Source organism: Drosophila yakuba, chromosome 2R, assembly GCF_016746365.2.
Source record: "Drosophila yakuba strain Tai18E2 chromosome 2R, Prin_Dyak_Tai18E2_2.1, whole genome shotgun sequence".
NCBI classification, from domain to species: Eukaryota; Metazoa; Arthropoda; class Insecta; order Diptera; family Drosophilidae; genus Drosophila; species Drosophila yakuba.
In genome coordinates, this window is record NC_052528.2 from 21694544 (window position 1) to 21712371 (window position 17828).

The 17828-nt window shown below is 46.4% G+C and overlaps 3 protein-coding genes across 3 annotated transcripts in view; 1 reads left to right on the forward strand and 2 right to left on the reverse strand.

Annotated features, from left to right (window-relative positions):
• Positions 1-292: 292 nt before the first annotated feature.
• Positions 293-958, reverse strand: LOC120321110 (cuticle protein 16.5). The gene is made up of 2 exons (XM_039372653.2): positions 809-958; positions 293-695 (listed from the first exon to the last, which is right to left on the reverse strand). The coding sequence occupies exons 1-2, from the start codon at positions 812-814 to the stop codon at positions 387-389; spliced, it is 315 nt and encodes a 104-aa protein (XP_039228587.1). The 5' UTR covers positions 815-958; the 3' UTR covers positions 293-386.
• Positions 959-1336: 378 nt separating this feature from the next.
• On the forward strand, positions 1337-4785 carry LOC6531783 (RNA polymerase-associated protein CTR9 homolog). Its single transcript, XM_002092534.4, has 5 exons — positions 1337-1643; positions 1705-3251; positions 3318-3534; positions 3591-4048; positions 4115-4785. Exons 1-5 carry the CDS (start codon positions 1608-1610, stop codon positions 4677-4679), a joined length of 2823 nt encoding a protein of 940 aa, XP_002092570.1. The 5' UTR covers positions 1337-1607; the 3' UTR covers positions 4680-4785.
• Positions 4786-5679: 894 nt separating this feature from the next.
• Positions 5680-17828, reverse strand: part of LOC6531784 — a 41409-nt gene continuing 29260 nt past the window's right edge. The window contains exons 4-14 of the mRNA XM_002092535.3: positions 15322-15530; positions 15010-15254; positions 13231-13303; positions 12356-12507; positions 12084-12291; positions 11895-12025; positions 11606-11759; positions 10671-11417; positions 9388-9687; positions 8594-8997; positions 5680-7775 (exon numbers count right to left, since the gene is read on the reverse strand). Coding sequence (XP_002092571.3) covers positions 7185-7775; positions 8594-8997; positions 9388-9687; positions 10671-11417; positions 11606-11759; positions 11895-12025; positions 12084-12291; positions 12356-12507; positions 13231-13303; positions 15010-15254; positions 15322-15530 — 3214 coding nt within the window. The 3' untranslated portion in view covers positions 5680-7184. The remainder of the gene's footprint in view (positions 7776-8593; positions 8998-9387; positions 9688-10670; positions 11418-11605; positions 11760-11894; positions 12026-12083; positions 12292-12355; positions 12508-13230; positions 13304-15009; positions 15255-15321; positions 15531-17828) is intronic.

Genomic DNA, 17828 nt, shown 5'->3' on the forward strand with positions numbered 1-17828 from the left:
ATGGCACAATGCTAGTCGAGTCGACTCGTAATTCATTTGCATAACATTAACGGGCGGGCGGATGCCATAACATGAACCACATGCCCTAACTGGCTCCTAACTGGGCCAGCCACCGAGTTTAAATAAAATATGTATGCCAACGAATTAACCTTAAACACTTTGGGGCTTTCAGGTGTGCCTGTGCCTTAGCCAGTGCCGAGCAGAAGGACTAGCTCAAAGGACATCTGTGTTTAAGTGCGAGTCTCGTTAATACATTACCCTTTATAAAATGTATATGTGTATGAGTCATTTGTTTGTTTCGTGAATTCACAGCTTTATTTCATAGTGAAAATAATTCAATATCGTTGACAAAGTTGGCGGCATATCATTTAATCGATCTGAGCACTTTACTTCTTGAGCAAAGTGGAGACGACGGCGGGGGCGGCGTAGGCGGAGTACACGGAGGGCGCGGCCACATAGGAGGAGGAGTAGACGGAGGGGGCGGCGTAGACGGAGGGAGCGGTGTAGACCGAGGGGGCGGCATACACGGAGGGGGCGGCGTAGGCGGAGTAGGCGCGGGGAATGGCGGCCGAGTAGGTGGTCACTGGAGCGGCGGCGGCGTAAGTCAGAGCGGGAGCAGCGGAGTAGGTGGCCACAGCGGGCGCCACCACATGAGCCTGGGCGGCGGCGATGAAAAGAGCCAAGCAGACGAGGAACTGCAGGAGATAATTTGTATGACATTAAGAGGGCAAACCAGGAGCAAAGGATAGTGGTGATGGGCTTTCTGGGGAAGGATATCGCTTAGATACTCCAAACCAGCTCCACTTACTTTCATGTTGATTGTTGTTTTGGGTTTGTGCACGACGAACGATCTCAAAGACTGGAGGTGCGTTGACTGATGCTGTTCTCTATTGGAAGCAAGGTTTTTATACCCAAAGATACGGAGATCTTAAGAACAAGTTGAGCACAACAAGCGGATGTGAACTTGGTAGCTAATCCGGGCGAGCCATATCGAATGGATTACCATTGTGCGACGGAATGTTTGTTTATTTTTACACTACGACAACAATTGGCCTAAAAGAAGGCGGTGCGACTGACAATCTGGCAAACTGACAAATTGACAAACTGACTCACTGACTGCCTGACAGTAATGAGAGCTTGATTGTTAGTCCGCGCGTTTTGGGGCACTTTTGGTGACAAGCAAAAAATGAAAAAAATGCGAGTAAAAAGCTTCGATAATCGCGCTGAACAAATCGAAGTCGCAGCGGAATCATGAAATAATTACGCTCGAATTGAAAGCGTAAGTGGATGGCAATCATTGTAATTTACGTCATCGATTGATTTCAATTGTAACCCTGGCATTGACATTGCATAGACTATTAATAAAGCATTGATACTACCAAAGCAGATATGATTTAAGTTATAAATGCATAGAATTTGGTATTTTTTGATTTTATGGAACGATTGATCTTAACCAACACTTTTATGTTAATATGTGACAACCTTATTTATGTTAGCAACCCATTTTTCGGTCTGCCACTTAGGTTGTCATTGACTAAAGACATAGAGTTTCTTGATTAATTGCAAACCAAGTGTTACATTCAATCCAAATCAATAGCTGGTGCAAAATGGAAAAGCTGTTGAGTACTTACATTCAGGAAGCGGTGAGTTTTTCACTTCTTAACTTTCCGATAGGAATATGTATATATTGATATTTCACATTAGCTGGACTTCTACTCCATTGGTAAGTGGGCCGATTTTAAAGGGACCCTGGAGAAGGGCATTGCCAAATGCACGACTCCGTATAGCTCCTACGACAACGACCTGGCCAAGGCCTATGCCCTGCTGGCTGCCCACCATACCAACCATGCCTTCAAGAGAATCAAGTGCCGAACGGCCTATCAGGCCATGGCCATAAACAACTTCGATCAGCTGGACAGCCTTGGTCAACGGGAGGATCCGCACCTTCAGGTGACCAAAGGCTACCTCTGGATGCTCTCATCCAGCAGAGCCCAGGATGCCGATGCCCTGTTCATCCGGGTGCTCCGGAAGCAGCGCAGAAACATTCTGGCTCTCATAGGACGAGCGTGCCTGGCCTATAACCGCCAGGATTATATTGGAGCTCTGGGCTACTTCAAGAGTGTCCTGATGATCCAGCCCCAAGGACCAGTGGACGTGCGGGTGGGCATTGGGCACTGTTTCCGTATGATGGGTGAATTGGAGAAAGCTCGTATGTCGTTTCAAATGGCTTTGGAGTACAATGCTCAATGTCAAAACGCAATGCTTGGCCTGGCCCTTATAAAGCTGAACCAACGCGAGGAGCAGACCTATCAGGAGGGCAAACTACTGCTGGCTGCAGCCTTTGACCTAAACAAGCACAATCCAGATGTGCTCAGTATTCTCGCCAGCCTGTACTATTTGGATGGGAACCATAAGATGGTGTGGTGCCTGGCGGGAAATGCCCTTCGGTCCACCGACAGCAAGCAGATGGAGTCGCTGAACTACTTCCAGATAGCCAAGAGTTACCATGCAACAGGGCAATTCGAATCGGCCAAAAAGTTCTATGTGCTTTCAGTAAAAGTCGCGCCTGAAGGATATGTCCTGCCCTATGTGGGTATGGCCCAAATGTATCTGAATGAGGGCGAACTCCATAGGGCCAAGGCTTGTTTGGAGGCGTTCCTCAAGTACGAACCCGACGAGCCCGTGGTAATGGGACTTTTGGCCAAAATATATCTTGAGGAAAGATCCCCAGGACAAATCGAAAAGGCCATTGAGATGCTAGTCAAGGTGGTGGCGTCTTATAGCCGGGATTTCAACAGCTGGTTGAGCCTGGCATTTGCATATGAGCAAAAGCGGCTTTGGCCCCAGACCGTCAATGCCTACCAGAAGGCAATATCCATTTGCTCGGTTCAGGGACATCACATACCGATTGAGTGGCTCAACAACCTGGCCAACAGCCAACTGATGGCCAAAATGCCAGCGCAGGCACTCGAAACCCTCGACGATGCCCTTTCCAAGTGCAGAACATCGAATGGCGATCACAAGACAACTAATCTGCTCACATTGCACTACAATCGCGGTCTAGTTCTGGAGGAGCTGCATAGATTCGACCTGGCCGAGGAGAACTACAAGGGCATTATCAAGGGCTATCCCACCTACTACGACTGCTATTTGAGATTGGGAGTGATGGCTATGCAGAAGAATGAGCTCGCCCACGCCATTGAGTATTTCAAGGATGTCCTGAATGAGGACAACTCCAGTCTGACAGCCAGGTTGGTCCTTAATTGTAACTTATTTTGTATAAAGTACTGTATAACATTGTTTTGGGTCTACTTTAGAACCTATATGGGCGACTGCTTCAACAGGCTAAGCCTCGACAAGTACGCTACCTTCAACTACAACATGATCCTTGCCAGCCAATCGAAGTTTAAGGACACCTATGTCACCATGGCGATGGGCAATTTCTGTCTCAAAAAGCTGCAGACCTGGATGGCTGGAGGAAATTTCAGAGCGGCCCGCAAACAGCAAGAGAAGGCCCTTCACTTCTTTGGAACGGTATGATACATATGTGTAACATAATATTTGCTAATAGTTAATATGGCATTTTGCAGGTCCTCGATTGCAATCCAAGGAACCTGTGGGCAGCCAATGGCATCGGGGCTGTCCTGAGCAGTTGCAAAAACCTATCAGCTGGTGCTGCCATTTTTATGCAGATTATCGAGTCTGGGAATAAGTGTCTTCCCGCCATACTGAACTCGGCTCACATAGCGCTCGAACGTGGCCAATACCGGCTGGCCATACAGACCTATGAGCGATGTCTGAAGGACTTTCTTCCCAAAAACTGTGTGGACGTCATGCACTACTTGGCCAAGGCCTTGTATGACGAGGGTAGTACCCGACAAGCCAAGATGTGGCTGCTTAAAGTCCGCCACTTGGCACCCCAGGATCCATTTGTGATCTTTAACCTAGCCCTGACGATTAAGAAGGAGGCTGATCAAGCGTTGGCCCTTCCACGCCCCCAACTGGATGAACTCAAGAGCATCGTGGAGGAGCTTAAGGTGGCATATAAGTAAGCTTATGAACTAATGGTGCTCATTTAATCGTTACTAGAGAATTACAAATATCCCATTTCCAGTTATTTTTACCATTTAAATCTCAATCACCCCAAAATTTCGGTGCATGCGTCTGCGAAGTGTGCCAACGAATGTCAAAAGTTAATGGTTGACTTGGTTGTTAAGCAAGATCAAGTGCGCGAATCGCTTGCATCGGCAGAAGACCGCATTAGGCTGCAAAACCAGCGATACCAAGCCCACTTGGAGCATCTGCGTCAGCAGGCTCGGCAACGGGAGGAGGAGGACCGAGTCCTGCGCGAGAATCAGAACGCGCAACGAATGGAGGTCCTGGAACGCGCTAGGAAGATCTTTAGCGCACCTTTACTGTCTGAAGTTCCCAAGAAATCAACGGGAAATGGGCGTGGCAGGAAAAATCAACAGAAAGAGGGTCAGGAAGCCAATAAAGCATCTAAGGATGGCACCCCAAAAAAGAAGAGCTGCAAAAGAGCTGCGGCCAAGGAACAGGAACAGGACACTCTCAAAAAACCAAAGTCTAGGGAGTTCATAGATACGGATGATGATAGCTCAGACGACGGTTGCACAGAGAGAAGACTCAATAATATAATTATTAATCACAATAGTGCTTAAACCTTTTTGCATCTAGTTTTCGGATATGATATGCTCGGCTTTGTTTCAGTCAGAACTTTCTAAGACTCTCTCTCTATTTAGAGACAAATAAAGCAAATAAAAATCACCTATTTACGCCGTTTATTACCTATACGCCGTTAATAAATTTATAATTTCGTAACATTTGACCGAGCGCGTAGTTTTCCTGTGGCAAACACCAAATATTCATTCAATTTGCTGCTACACGAAATGCGACAGTTTCTCCCTGGGGAGCTGAGTGGAAATGTGCTCCACCACCAGGGAGCAGCACATACATGTTCATTTGAATGTCAACTCTTGTCAAAGGAGCCGCAGGACATTGGTGTCCTGCTCGCATTACGCATCTACTTGACTGCCACTTTGTAACTGTCAGGGAATCTAACGAACCGAACAACAAACCAAACCGAGCTCGAACTCGCCTTGAGTTCAACCGAAAGTTAAATATTCGTTAGGCAAACGCGAAAAATGATTCGTGAATGGGGCGGCGGCTCATTAATATCAATTTATGAGCTGAGACACGAAATTAGTCTGTGACAAGTTTCGCCGCAGGATGTGGACAAACAAACAAGCACCCATCACCCTTCGTCCTGCCAGCCATCCATCCATCCACCCATCCACCCATCCATTCATCCATCCATCCTGCACCACTCCGCAGCCACTCACACATGTGGTTGCTTTGTTTGAGGGCGCCTTTTTGGGTGGTTGGGTGGTTGAGTGGTTTTGGGCTGCGTCTGGGGTAGCGTTAATTAATTCCAAAAGTGTATTGCGTGTCCTGCCAAAAGGACAAATATGCGCACACTACTCATGTCCTGTGGTGAAATGGGCTTGTTACGGGTGTCTGTACCCCGCACTGCCGCAAATTATGAAAAATATTTCCAAATAAATCAGGGGCAACGAGCTGGAGTCCACTTTTTTATTCAGTTGTAATATGCCTGTAAATATATATTTTCTCCCTTTTTTGAAATAAGCACAACAACTGCAGTTTTAATACACATTTTGTTCTTTATTTTTGTTCACTTATTTTCACTTGTTTTTCGTCATTTGCAATATTAAGTGTTCATTTGCTTTACATTGAAGGGAACTAAATGAAACAGAATGATGCTCGTTCGGAAAATAAATACTTAATTCGCTTATAAAACAAGGGTTAATTAAGAAAATATATATATTGCCTAACTTTATATGTGTGTGTGTGTAGAGTCGAAAGTTCTTAGCTGCTAAATTAAATTTCTTTCTTAAGTATTCGTTTGTCCAATTTATAATTCGAGTCACAATTCACAATTCAATTTGATTTTGTCATTGAAGAAGCACTTTCGATGTTGGTTTTTCTTGTGGTGGGAGGGGTGTGATCTTGATCGCGATCGTGGAAAGAATCAGTAAATGGGAAAACTTTGAGTTTGACCTTAGAGCGACTACTTTGAATTGGAAAATTGGAAAAGGGCTTTTCATTGGGCAGGTGGTTGTTGGCGGAGACACATTGAACTTTTGTTTTTAACTTGTTTTGCGCGCAGTTTAATCATGGATACATACAGATCATTTATATATTCGTACTATATAGATTTGATAAAGTTCTCGACAACAGATGTTTATAAAATTTCATACCACACTTAACAAAATATGATTCGATGCCCATATACAAGTACTACATAATCCATTTCATTTCACACCATATCGTATTGTAGTATCGCATCGATATACCCTTTGTTTATATAGTTTTCGCCTATTTCAGATTCCTTGTGGGCTGCTGCTGCGGTTTTGTGCTATATGTATTATGTCGATATAGAGATATGCCATTAAATTCTGTTTTTTATCATATATATGTATATATGATCAGGGGGATAGTCTTTTCGTAGATTCGCAATGTGACTAACTAAGTTCAATTTAGTTTAGGCTACATTAAGTGGCTAAGTCGTAAACTAGTTTAAGTATTAGCTGACCTGATCCTAATTTAAGTTACATATATACACATCTATAGCTTAACTAGTTGCGATTCCATAAATCTCTTAGTTTGAAGTTTAAACTAGCTTCTCTATAATTTCACAAGCATAGCTCATTGTGTTCACTGAAGTATTCCATTCCACTCGTTAGTTGTTATTATTATGTTATAATGTTGTTTGCGCACAAAGACAGAATTGAGTTGTACAGTACACAGTAGTAAATCAAATAAATGCTTCTCCTTGTGGCCTCCACTTGCTCCACTTTAGTCGGGTTCGAAAGCAGTGCTACATATGCTACATCTATGTATAACTATGATTTCTTAAACCTTATTTCCATCTGCTCCTGCTGCTCCATTTGTGTGGAAGTCTTGTCGAGTTTTCAATGCAGCTTAACTACTATAATACAGATTTTGGGATTCATTTACCTCCGCTTCTCCGCTCCTCTGACTCCTTAGACGATGGTGGTGCGCTCGGCGCCCAAGGTGCTGGTGGTGCACGTACTGCTCCCCCCAATGCACACGATCTGACACTTGATGTCCTCTTTGGCTAACTCTCAGGAGCTCACCGTCTCGTAGTTCCCCCCGCCGCCGCCACCGACGCCGCCCATCAGCAGTGGCGACTGCACCCCCCCGCCCAGGGTGGTGCTGTAGGTGGCCGTCTGGGAGCGCGGCGACGTTAGCAGCGACTGTGCTGCTCCGATGGTGATGTTGCCGCTGGTCACCGAGCTGGTCAGCGCCGCCGAAATGCCGCCCACATGCAGGCTGCCGGGGTGGGGCAGCGTGTTGCACCCCCCACCGCCCACCAGGCCACCCAGTCCGCCCACTCCGCCGCTCTGCAACGAACCATTGGACTGGCCGGCCAGCAGGGGCATCGTGCAGGTGGTGGTGGATCCGTACGGGGAGGTGGGCGAGGTGCGGGTCTCGTACGCCGGCAGGTGATAGCCGCCGCCGACTCCGGCCGCCGTGACCGTTGCTCCGCCCCCACCGCTCCCGCGGCCCGGGATGCGGGTGTAGATGTTCGGGGGCGTCCTCGTGGACAGCAGGGGCGGCGGGGCGGTGTAAACGGGTCGCTGAACGGCAGGAGCGCGCTGGGGCGTGTTGTACAGGCTGAAGGCAGGATTCGTGGTTAGCGAGAGTTCACCGTACTGCGGAAGAGAAGGTACGCGATAAGTGTTAAAGTTAGTTGAACTGTTAGTTAGTTCACACAAAATTATAATCGATAAACTGAAGTGTAATTACTTTTCCAATTCAAAATAGAGGTAACTAATTTGATTTTTGTTCAGGCTCTAACTAGTTGCCCTTTGTGACCCGGAAACTTTGTGGAGGACTCTCGACCCTGCATTTATGACAAGAGCTGACAAAACAATTTCTAATCGAAAAGTTCCCAAACTGACCCACACAAACACCAAGAACTTCTAATGAGCTTGTTAGGAACTCTCAGCCGGACGAAAACTCACAAAAAGCCAAGGTAAACAAAAAGCTAAACATTTTTCAACTTTTGCCGGCGACGACTGGCATTTGCTCATCAAAATATGATGCTACCCACTCTCCCCGCCAAACCTTTGGACAGAAAAAGGAAAAGTAAAAATTATAAAACAATGATAAATTTGTAAGCAAAACGTTACTGGACGTGAAAAGAGGGGAAAAGTTGGACTTGTTGTTGCTGCGGCAAACAACGGAACTAATTTGTCTAATTTTTTACGGTTTTTGGCTAATTGGCGGGAAAACGGAAAACACAGGACAAGCGAGTTTCTAAGCAAAGAGATAATCAAATTACTGCTCTAAATCCTCAGTTCTTTCCACCACTTTTAATTTAACGCATTTAAAGTAGCTTTTAAATCGACAGCCTGAAAGGCGGCAACACTGCGCGTTTCCGCTTCACCAGCGTGGTGGTAAGCCATTCACAATGAGCTCAATATGTGGGAAATCGGAAATCAGTGAAAATATATGCATGTGTATTCACCTGCTTGCCAAAGGTGGGCGACAGCGAGGGCGGGGGCGGGGAGGCGGTGTTAATCCGCGTCGGCGGGGTGTACAAAATCCGCTGAGATTCCATATTCAATCGGTCGAAGGCCTTCTCCTCCTGATGGAATTCGTCCTCGCTGTTGGCCTCCTGGGGCACCACGTCCGGATTTTTGTCCTCCAGGCTGGAGTGGCTGCCCATGTTGCGGGACAGCGGCTCCGCACTGCCCTTGTCCGCCTCCGTGGTGGTGGCATCCGTGCCCGTGCCATGCCGCCTGCCGCCCCGCTTGCTCCGGAATTTGATGACGATCACCACGCAAATGGCCACCAGAATGAGTGTGGCCACCACGCCGACCAGGGCGCCCAGCAGGGGTGTCAGTTGCACCAGCACCGCCGTCGATGAGGCTGCGGAAAATGTCAAAATGCGAAAATGCGGGAAAATGTGAAAAGCTGAACACGAGTAGGCGGCGATGGGGCACAATGAACCCATTTTCGAGAGTGTTGCCCTCGTTGCGAATCGAATTGGGCCAATTAAAATGGCCAAAGTGGTTAATAAAATGCCTTTTGGCACTTTAAATATTTAGATAAACACATTTCGTGTGGTAATTTGTAGATGCGAAAATATTCGGTGTTGAATGCATTAAACATTTAAGAGTTTAAATTTATTTAATTTGTCAAAGTGATTTTACCAATAAAATGCTGAGATTAATTATGAAATGGGCTCATCTTGTGTGTCCAATTTGGCCCAACAAATTATGGCTAAAAGTGACACATCTCTGCGGCACTTGAACTCACCTGTCCGCAGCAGTGGAGCCGAGAGTGTGCGTCCTCGCAGACGACATGCAGCCTTGCTGGCTCCCTGGGCATTCACCGCCGTTATCCGGATGACGAACGCGGAGTCGCTGGGCAGACGCTTCACCGTGAACTCCGAGTACTTGTACGAGGCATTGTACAGGATCTGCTTGGTCAGTTCGTCGTAAATCTGGGCGTGAAAGTGCTGTGGAATGCCCCCATCGTAGCCGGGAATGCACTGGATCTGCAGTGAGTTGGCTGTGGCATTAAAGGCCGTGCAGTTCTTCACGGGCTCGGGAAGATCTGGGTGTGAAAAGAGTTACAACAAGTTTGGTAAATAAACAACTTAAGATATCAAATGGGAAAACCTTTTAGATAATATAATTCATACAACTATATGTCCACTCCATTCAATATTTATTATAAGGTAAGGTAAATTGGCAATCCCCACTTCATCTGCCCAACTGAATGCCTGTTGATGGCTTCCTGGCCCAATTCCAGTTGCCATGTGCAGGACACCCTAGGCTGATGGCCTTTCAAGTTGCTTTCCTGTGGCCACGAACCGAAAACACCGCTTATTTTTCGGGCCATGGTCGGCGGAGGGTTTTATAAATAAATGATGTGCCCTGGCAATTTATTGCATTTGATTATCAGATTATCGGTGCGCACACAGATTGCAGTAGTTGCAACACAGTGGCAGGCAGCGGCAACATCAGCGCAGCAAACATGCAGATGGCGTCGGTAAACATGGCTTTTATGGCTGTCACGGAATGGAAAACGGGGAATGGCCGGACGGCAGGAGAGGATGCTGATGGTGTTGCTGTTGAGGTAGGTGTCCTTTTGGCTCCCCCAACCACCTTGCCCATCCGGTCAAATGTAAATAACGCGCTGAGATTCACTCGCCGCTATCCGTACGTACGTGCTGCGTGCCACAATTATCTACTGGCCAGGCCAACAGGCGAATCGAGTCAACATGTTGGCCGTTGGCCGTTGGCCGTTTGCTCTTGCCCGCCGCCTCCTCGATCTGCAATTAATTCATTTCTTTCGCACACCCTTTATAACAATTTAAAATATATAAATGCTAACTTTTAGTTCACTACCTTTGACTACACTTGAAATAGATAACCTCTTCTTTTCATACCTTCCTTATAAACTCTTAAGAACAGACCAGAATCCTAACTCCCCAAGCCGTATACCCCCAAGAAGGGTATCCGTGCTATCTGATTTCCGGACTCCGCCCCATGCATTTTTCAGCTCCCGACTTGGACGACTCGACTTGGACTCACCTGCCGGCTGGATGTGATACCAACAGGGCGCACTGTGGCCCATCGGACTGCTGGCCACGCAGGAAATGGCGCCGAAGCTCTCGTAGCTCTCCACGTGGTAGCTGTACACGTTGTTCAGCGGGGGCGCAGCGGTGGTGGTCGGGGGCGTGGCCACGCCGCCACGATGGTGCTGCTTGTGCAGGGCCACCAGTCGCTTGCGCTCCGCCAGCTGAAGGACGCCGCCGGAGGGGGAATGGCTGTCTCCGGACGAGCTGCCGGATGGCATCTGCTGATGCTGCAGCTGCTGCTGCTGTTGCTGGGGGGACAGCTGCTTCCGCTGCTGCTGCTTGCTGCTCTCCACGTGGTTCTTGTGCACCATGTTGGAGTAGACCATCTGGGTGAAGGGCTGGCCGAGCTCCTCGCCATACTCCTCGAACTCGCCATAGCCGCCGTCCTCGTCCTCATCCTCGAACCGCACCGCCGCCATGCGTCCATGTCTGCCGTGGAGTAGGCGTTGCTGCATTCCGTGCGAGTGCTTCCGCTTGCTACGCTGATAATATCCGTTCAGGTCCGATCCGGAGGCCAGCATCACCGGAGCACCCAGTTGGCCCAGTTGGGGCAGCTCGATGAGGTTCTCCAGCGAGTTGTTGAAGTGCCACTTGTAATTTAGATTATCGACTGGATTCGCGTCCACCTCGCAGGTGATGTTGATTGTCTGCTTGAGCGCAGCACGTATAATCGTCGACTCCGACTTGCAAACGGGGGGATCTGGGGAGGAGCAAGTGCACAGGAAAAAAAGTAAGTAACAACACAATATCTAATGTATAATGTAGTTCATATATCACATATACATAAGTATATATTTAAGTCTTAAGTATTTAGTATATATTTGTGTGTGTGATTTCTAAGTCGAAAATTAACTTCCTCAACATTCTTTGCTGTGGAAAAGCACTTACATTTCACATCCAAGTAGACCTCGTTGCTGGACACGCTGCCCTGCAAATTGGTGGCCCTGCAAAAGTACTGGCCGTGCGAGGACTTGGAGATGCCCTGGAGGACGAGGGTCTGGTTGGAAATGATGATGCCGCGCGAGGAGTGCAGTTGCTTGTCCTGCGAGAGAAGAAAGCAAATATTATTCAATTACTGGTTGTCCTGCGGTGTTTGGCGGCGGTCAGTGAAATGCAATTTAATGATTTAACTCTAAGGCGAGTTCCTGATTAAAAGTAAGTAACAAAGTGCACTCACACTGTGGTACCACTCCACACGTGTAATCGCGGGATTCGCCTTCACATCGCACTCCAAGTAGACATCGGTGCCCTTGAGCAGATTATCCGGATCGAGCGGGGCGCCCAGATTCAGGTTGACAATGGGTGCATCTGCATAATAGACTCATTCAGTTACGACTTAAAGCTCCCCACATTGAGGCACACTTACGTGTCACATTGAGCACCCGGGAATCCTTCAGATAGAGTCCAGTGTGTCCATTGCCCAGTGTGGTCATCACCGTGGTGTGGCCCTCATGCAGCTGCTGGGAGGTAATCCCCGCATTCAGCGAAATGGAGCAGACCACCTGGCGTTCATTATCCTCGGGAACGGGAATCAGCATCAGTTCCGATATGGTTGTGTTCCCATCGGAGGACGTCTATGGGATTTGGAACATATTTAGCCAAGTTTGCCACTGAATGCCCCATTGAGTGGGCACTTACCGAGGAGGTGGCTCCACGCACAATCTGGCCCGCCTTTGACCAGATTATTTCCGGCGGAGGACGAGCTCCAATCGCCGTGCAGGTAACGTGGGATCGGGTGCCAGCAATCACGGCGTGGTTTAGACCTTGCAGAAGCAAACTTAAGGGGGGAACTGCAGGAAAATAAAAAATAAATCCAATTTTTAACCATACTAATTGTTAATCATCTGTATAAGCTAAAAAACCTAGTTAATTTCCATGTTGAATTATATTATTTAAACCCTGAATGACATAGCTGAATTAATGAAATATTCAAAGTAGTAGCAACTAGTTTCATTAAGCTAATTTAAAATACTGCGTAGAGTAGTTTCTGATTAACATGGTGAAATTGAGTTATTGGCACACAAGGACATCGCGCACATTCCGCAGCTACAAGGATGCCGCTTAATTTCCTGCCCATCTATAAACCAACCTTTATGGAAATGTTCATTATTTATGACACATTTTATTATGCCCATCACTGGATGTGCCACCCATGGGACCCACAATGCGATTAGCATAGCGCGCCGCACCACCTGAAAACCATCTGAAAACCACCTGAATCCGCCCGCATAACCATAAATGCATGGATGTGGATGTGGATGTGGATGAATATGCGAGTGGTTGGGTGGTTTGGGTGGTCGGGCGTCCTTGCGGCAGAGTGACAAAACTTTAATTACATTAATTTCCATGAAAATGCCACGCCCAGCAGCTAAAACACAAACAATGGCCCCAAAATCCCTGAATGCTGACCTTGAACTGCCTGCTGGGTGGCCGCAAAAATTATACAAAATGTGGGCACCACTGAGGCACCACCATGGCTTTCTATTAAAAGCCTTTCGAAAAAGGACACTTACGATTCATGTCGAGGATAACCTTCTTGGTCAGCGCTGGAACCACATGGCCATTGCTCGCCTGGCAGGTGTACATCTGAAATGGAGGTGAGGAAATAGAGAGGAAAGAACAATGAAACCTGATGATTTATGCTCATTGTAATAATTGCCTTTTACTAATAATAGCGCATTCCATTGAAATATCGATGATAAATCATCCCGCTGAACATTTAATTTTAATTGCGGGAAATGTGCTGCAAACACGCACACATATTTTCGCCAAAAAGCAGTCCACAAAGCCTAATCAATTATGCTTTCAGCCGGAGACAGAAAACGAGAGCAGCCACAAAGAGTTCAAAAGGTCGGCGAATGCAAGTATCAATATCATAAATTCCCCAGCTGGTAATGCGATACTTCTTGGGACCAGCCATATATACACACATATACATAGCGGACATTTTATTGGCCCAAACGAACAGTGTAACGCTGTCGGGCCATAAAAATATTTGCATAACTTTTGGGTTCGCCGCACCGCAAGTCTCGTTTCGATTGGAAAATTAGGTCATAAATTTCTATTCGGTTACACAAGAATACCGAGCGTTATGTGGAGATACTTATTGCCCTTATTGGAGGCTAGTGGGGGGTCGAGAGGAAGTCCCCTCTGTCAGCCAGTGGCTCATTGATACAGCTAGGTGTTTATTATGGCCGAAATGGTTTTTGATCTCTACATATGTGTGCGATTTGGAGTCGGGAGAAGCCCCGGCAATACCCACAATTCATTGCCACAATCTCTTTAACTTGTTTTCGGTACTTAAAGTACTGCAAGGCTTAATCAGCCTAACTAACAGTCGAGTTGGTTTAAATATATATTTCATCGTATATATTCATCATCAGGAAATCTCGCTTTGGAGTTATAAGCCCTTTTATTTGAGGTAAATAACAAATGAAGAATAATTATACTTGGGAATCTAGATACTTAGACAGTTCTTAGCATACATGCATACTTTATATTCAATATTTTGACTTTAAAAATCGCTCAAGAGCGCCGCTCTAGATCATCTGCTTAGTGTAAGCTAATAACTTTTGGTATTACATGAACAAAACTCAAGTGATGCCTCTCATCTGTGGCGAGCCATTCATCTGTGGCACAAAAGACCTGACCGACTTACAATTTGCTGTTGGACGTGGCTGGTTGGTTGAACGGAAACCAAGATCTGAATGGCAGGATTAGCGCTGTCTAACAATAATGTTCATTACATGGACCAAAGAAAAATCCGGCTTAGAATCCACAGAACAGAGCAGTCTCGAACAGTAGAAGGTGGGCATGAAAGGGGGGCCTCCTCTCCGGGGGGAAGTTGGTGCTGTCCAAGGGGAAGGAGATTCTCCATGGGCAGGAGGGTAAGCCGCACAAGCCACCGAGGGAACAATTCCCAATGCAGGCGGTTGCATTTGATTTCTATTAGCCATTGTACGGCATCGCTTGCCACACGGAGCGCTGTCATTAACGGAGGCCCACGGACCAAGTCGTCCATTGTGGCCAGCCGAAAATAAATGGCCAACTGGGCCTCCAAGGGGTTGGAAGCCAGAGCTGCGTAGCTGGCTATTATTCAGGCAAGTCTGGGGGACTTCTCGCATGATAGATTTAAGACTGAGAATGACTTAGTTCACCATGTTATTCCAGTGGCAGCACTGATGGCCAGAACCATTGTGCCAGAGGGCTCTTTGTGCGCGGGCCGTAAATATGGCTTACGACATTTGGGGCAAACATTCCCAGAAGCTCCTCCCGAGCGGTGGATGACTTACCGTTAGGAGATCCTTCCGTTGGATGTTCTTGAGGCGCAGGACATTGCGCACGGAGCCGTCGGGCAGCACCTGAAAGGAGTCGTCGATCAGGGCGTGCTCCCGCCACCAGGAGACCCGCGGCGGAGGAACGCCGCCGCTGGACAGGCAGGTGAGGTCGATGCTGTCGCCCTCCAGGTAGGGTCCTGCCGTCTGGTCCCTAATCTCGGCACCACGGTGGTCCAGGATGGTCAGTTGAGTGGGCGGCACTGTGGAGTTGCAATGGCAATAGGTTGGCGCTGTGTACATAAGGAAGTTTATTTATGATGAACGCACCTAGCACTGTGACATTAATGCGCCAGTTGCGAGTGGGTGACTTGTGAAAGTCCACGCGGCACTTGTAGAGTCCGGCATCGGCGGTTTGGATGTTCTTGATCCGCAGGGCAGGAGGATCTGTGTCGTGGTGGAAGTGGGCCTTCTTGTTGAACACGCTTTCATCCGCCCAAGGAATGCCCTGATTCAACGGACGACCTCGAGCATCAAAGCTGTAAAGAAAAATACAAAATAATATATAACGCGTGTAGTGATAGTTCTTGTAAATGAAGAATGACTTGTAGATTTTATTCACTTCCTTGTCCCTGAAAACTAATGACACATAAAAGCCCTTTTGACACGTTTTCCCAATGAACAATACACACCTAGAATTACCTACAATTACCGGGGGCCTTAAAAGGCCAAGTTGTGTTAACCTGGCTCATTGATTTTATTGTCCAAGCAATTGAGACAACATCGGCCAGTGAAATGTGTGTCAAATCCGGGGAATCCACTGAAAGCGGAATACCTAATTAGCTTTCCCTTGGGCCAAACTATTTTAGCCACACTACAATCTATGGACTATGGACTAAAATAGATTTCAGGGATTGTGCTGGAGTAGGGGGTCATGAATGGCCGAAAAGAACTTTGTTTTTATTGTTATGGGCAAACGCTTTTGTTTTATGGCCTTGTCCAATGCATTTTGACAAAGTGCCGCATTAAATGTCAGCACAGCCCAAAGGCCCCAATCCGAAATCAGAACCAGGCATCGTAAAGTGCATTTACAGAACTTTTGATTTCCATTGGCTTTCGTTTTTATCTCCACATTTTTTAGCATTTTTAAATGGTCGCATTTCATTTGGTTTCAGGCTTTTAATTTGATTTTTCATTTTATTCTTTTTTCTCTTTTCAGCACTTTGTTTGCTTTTTTTTTGTGGGGGTTCGTTCGGGGAGTGTGAGAGGGGTCTGCAAAAAAAAAAGAAAAAAAAAGCACAGAAACACATTTTTGCTATTTATGTAAATGCCTTTGAGAACGCCCTCAAAGTGCCACGCCCACTTGGCCCACAAAATCGTGTTTTCCATTTTCATTTTATAGTTCACTTCAATTAATTAATTGATCAATTTAGGGCCTGGTGTATTTCGCTCTTGGCTTAAGCGGATTACCATTTTATTTTTGTATTTTCGTATTTCCTTGAATTTTTATATCACTTTGTTTTTTTAAATGAATTAAATTCTTTGTGGACTCTTTTTCGCTTTTTCTCCCTCTTTTTAAGTAGCTTTAAAGAGCCCACAAAGTATTTAAATGTTGGCTAAAGTGTTTATGCCACAAAAAGCACGTGTAGGTCTTTAAAGTTTTTTATTTTACTAAATACATATATATACCAATATTAAGGCTTTATGGTTTCTTTTGGAAATTTTGGCCAACAAAACTTTGTGTTTAATTAAAGCACACCAATTTTATTTACTGAATTCAAATAAACAAATTCAAAGCCATTACTACCGGCATATGCCACAGTTTAAATAGATCATAGACCCCATTCTACTTTGGATGATTTATCATTGGAGCAAGTTCCAAACACACTTTTGAGAAATGCACTCGAAAACAAGAAAAAACCCAGCCCATAGAACAACAGGAGTAAGTGGCACAAGATGGATGGGAAATTTGTTAATGGATTTTAAACATAATTAAATTATGCAGCGAAGTGATTGAGAGAGGACAGAGGTTATCCATGGGTAATCCAAGGCAATTGGAAAACAAATTTCTCGTGCAATTAATCTCTCGACCTTCGCCAGTCAGCCAGCCAGCCAACCAGCCTTTTGGCCATATTGAAAGTTTAAGCAAGCCAGAAAACGCTCTGTGAAGCAACAAACACAAAGCGGAAAATTTATGAAGTGTGGGAAAAGCAAATTAAAATTGATGGAAAACAATAAAGAGGAAATGCGGGCGAGAACGGAGAACCAAGAGAGCGGTGGAGCTTGAGGAAGGAGCGGGGATATCTGCATAAACCTCAACTTTATGCGGTCGTAAAAGTGCCCCCTCCCCTTACCACTCCCAACCTCACAACTCAAATGGTAATTGCAATCGAGGGCACACTGTAGCAGAGACCACAGGAGTGCACATTCTACGGCAGCGAACTTTGACACTTTGATTTGACATCATCGATTTGTGTGCCCGAGAACAGACGAACGCTTTTAATGGAAAATGAAATAAAATTCAATTTCTGGTCTATTGCGCATCTGTCTACTTGAGACTCCACTCGACTTCACCTGGCAGGCTCCTATGCTCCTGGGCGCCTTGGCTCCTCCACCACCACCACACATCCTCTTTGGATTTTCCTACGTGGCTTTTCCTGGAAAATGGCACAAAAGTATAAAGTTGCCAACGAGAGACCTTTGAGCCGAATTGCTGCTGCCAATCAGTCAGTTCATACAGCATATACACCATATAAACCATACACCGCATATATACATATACACATCTGGCAGGATCTCCCGCATCGCCATTACTTGCGACATTTCCTGGCACACTG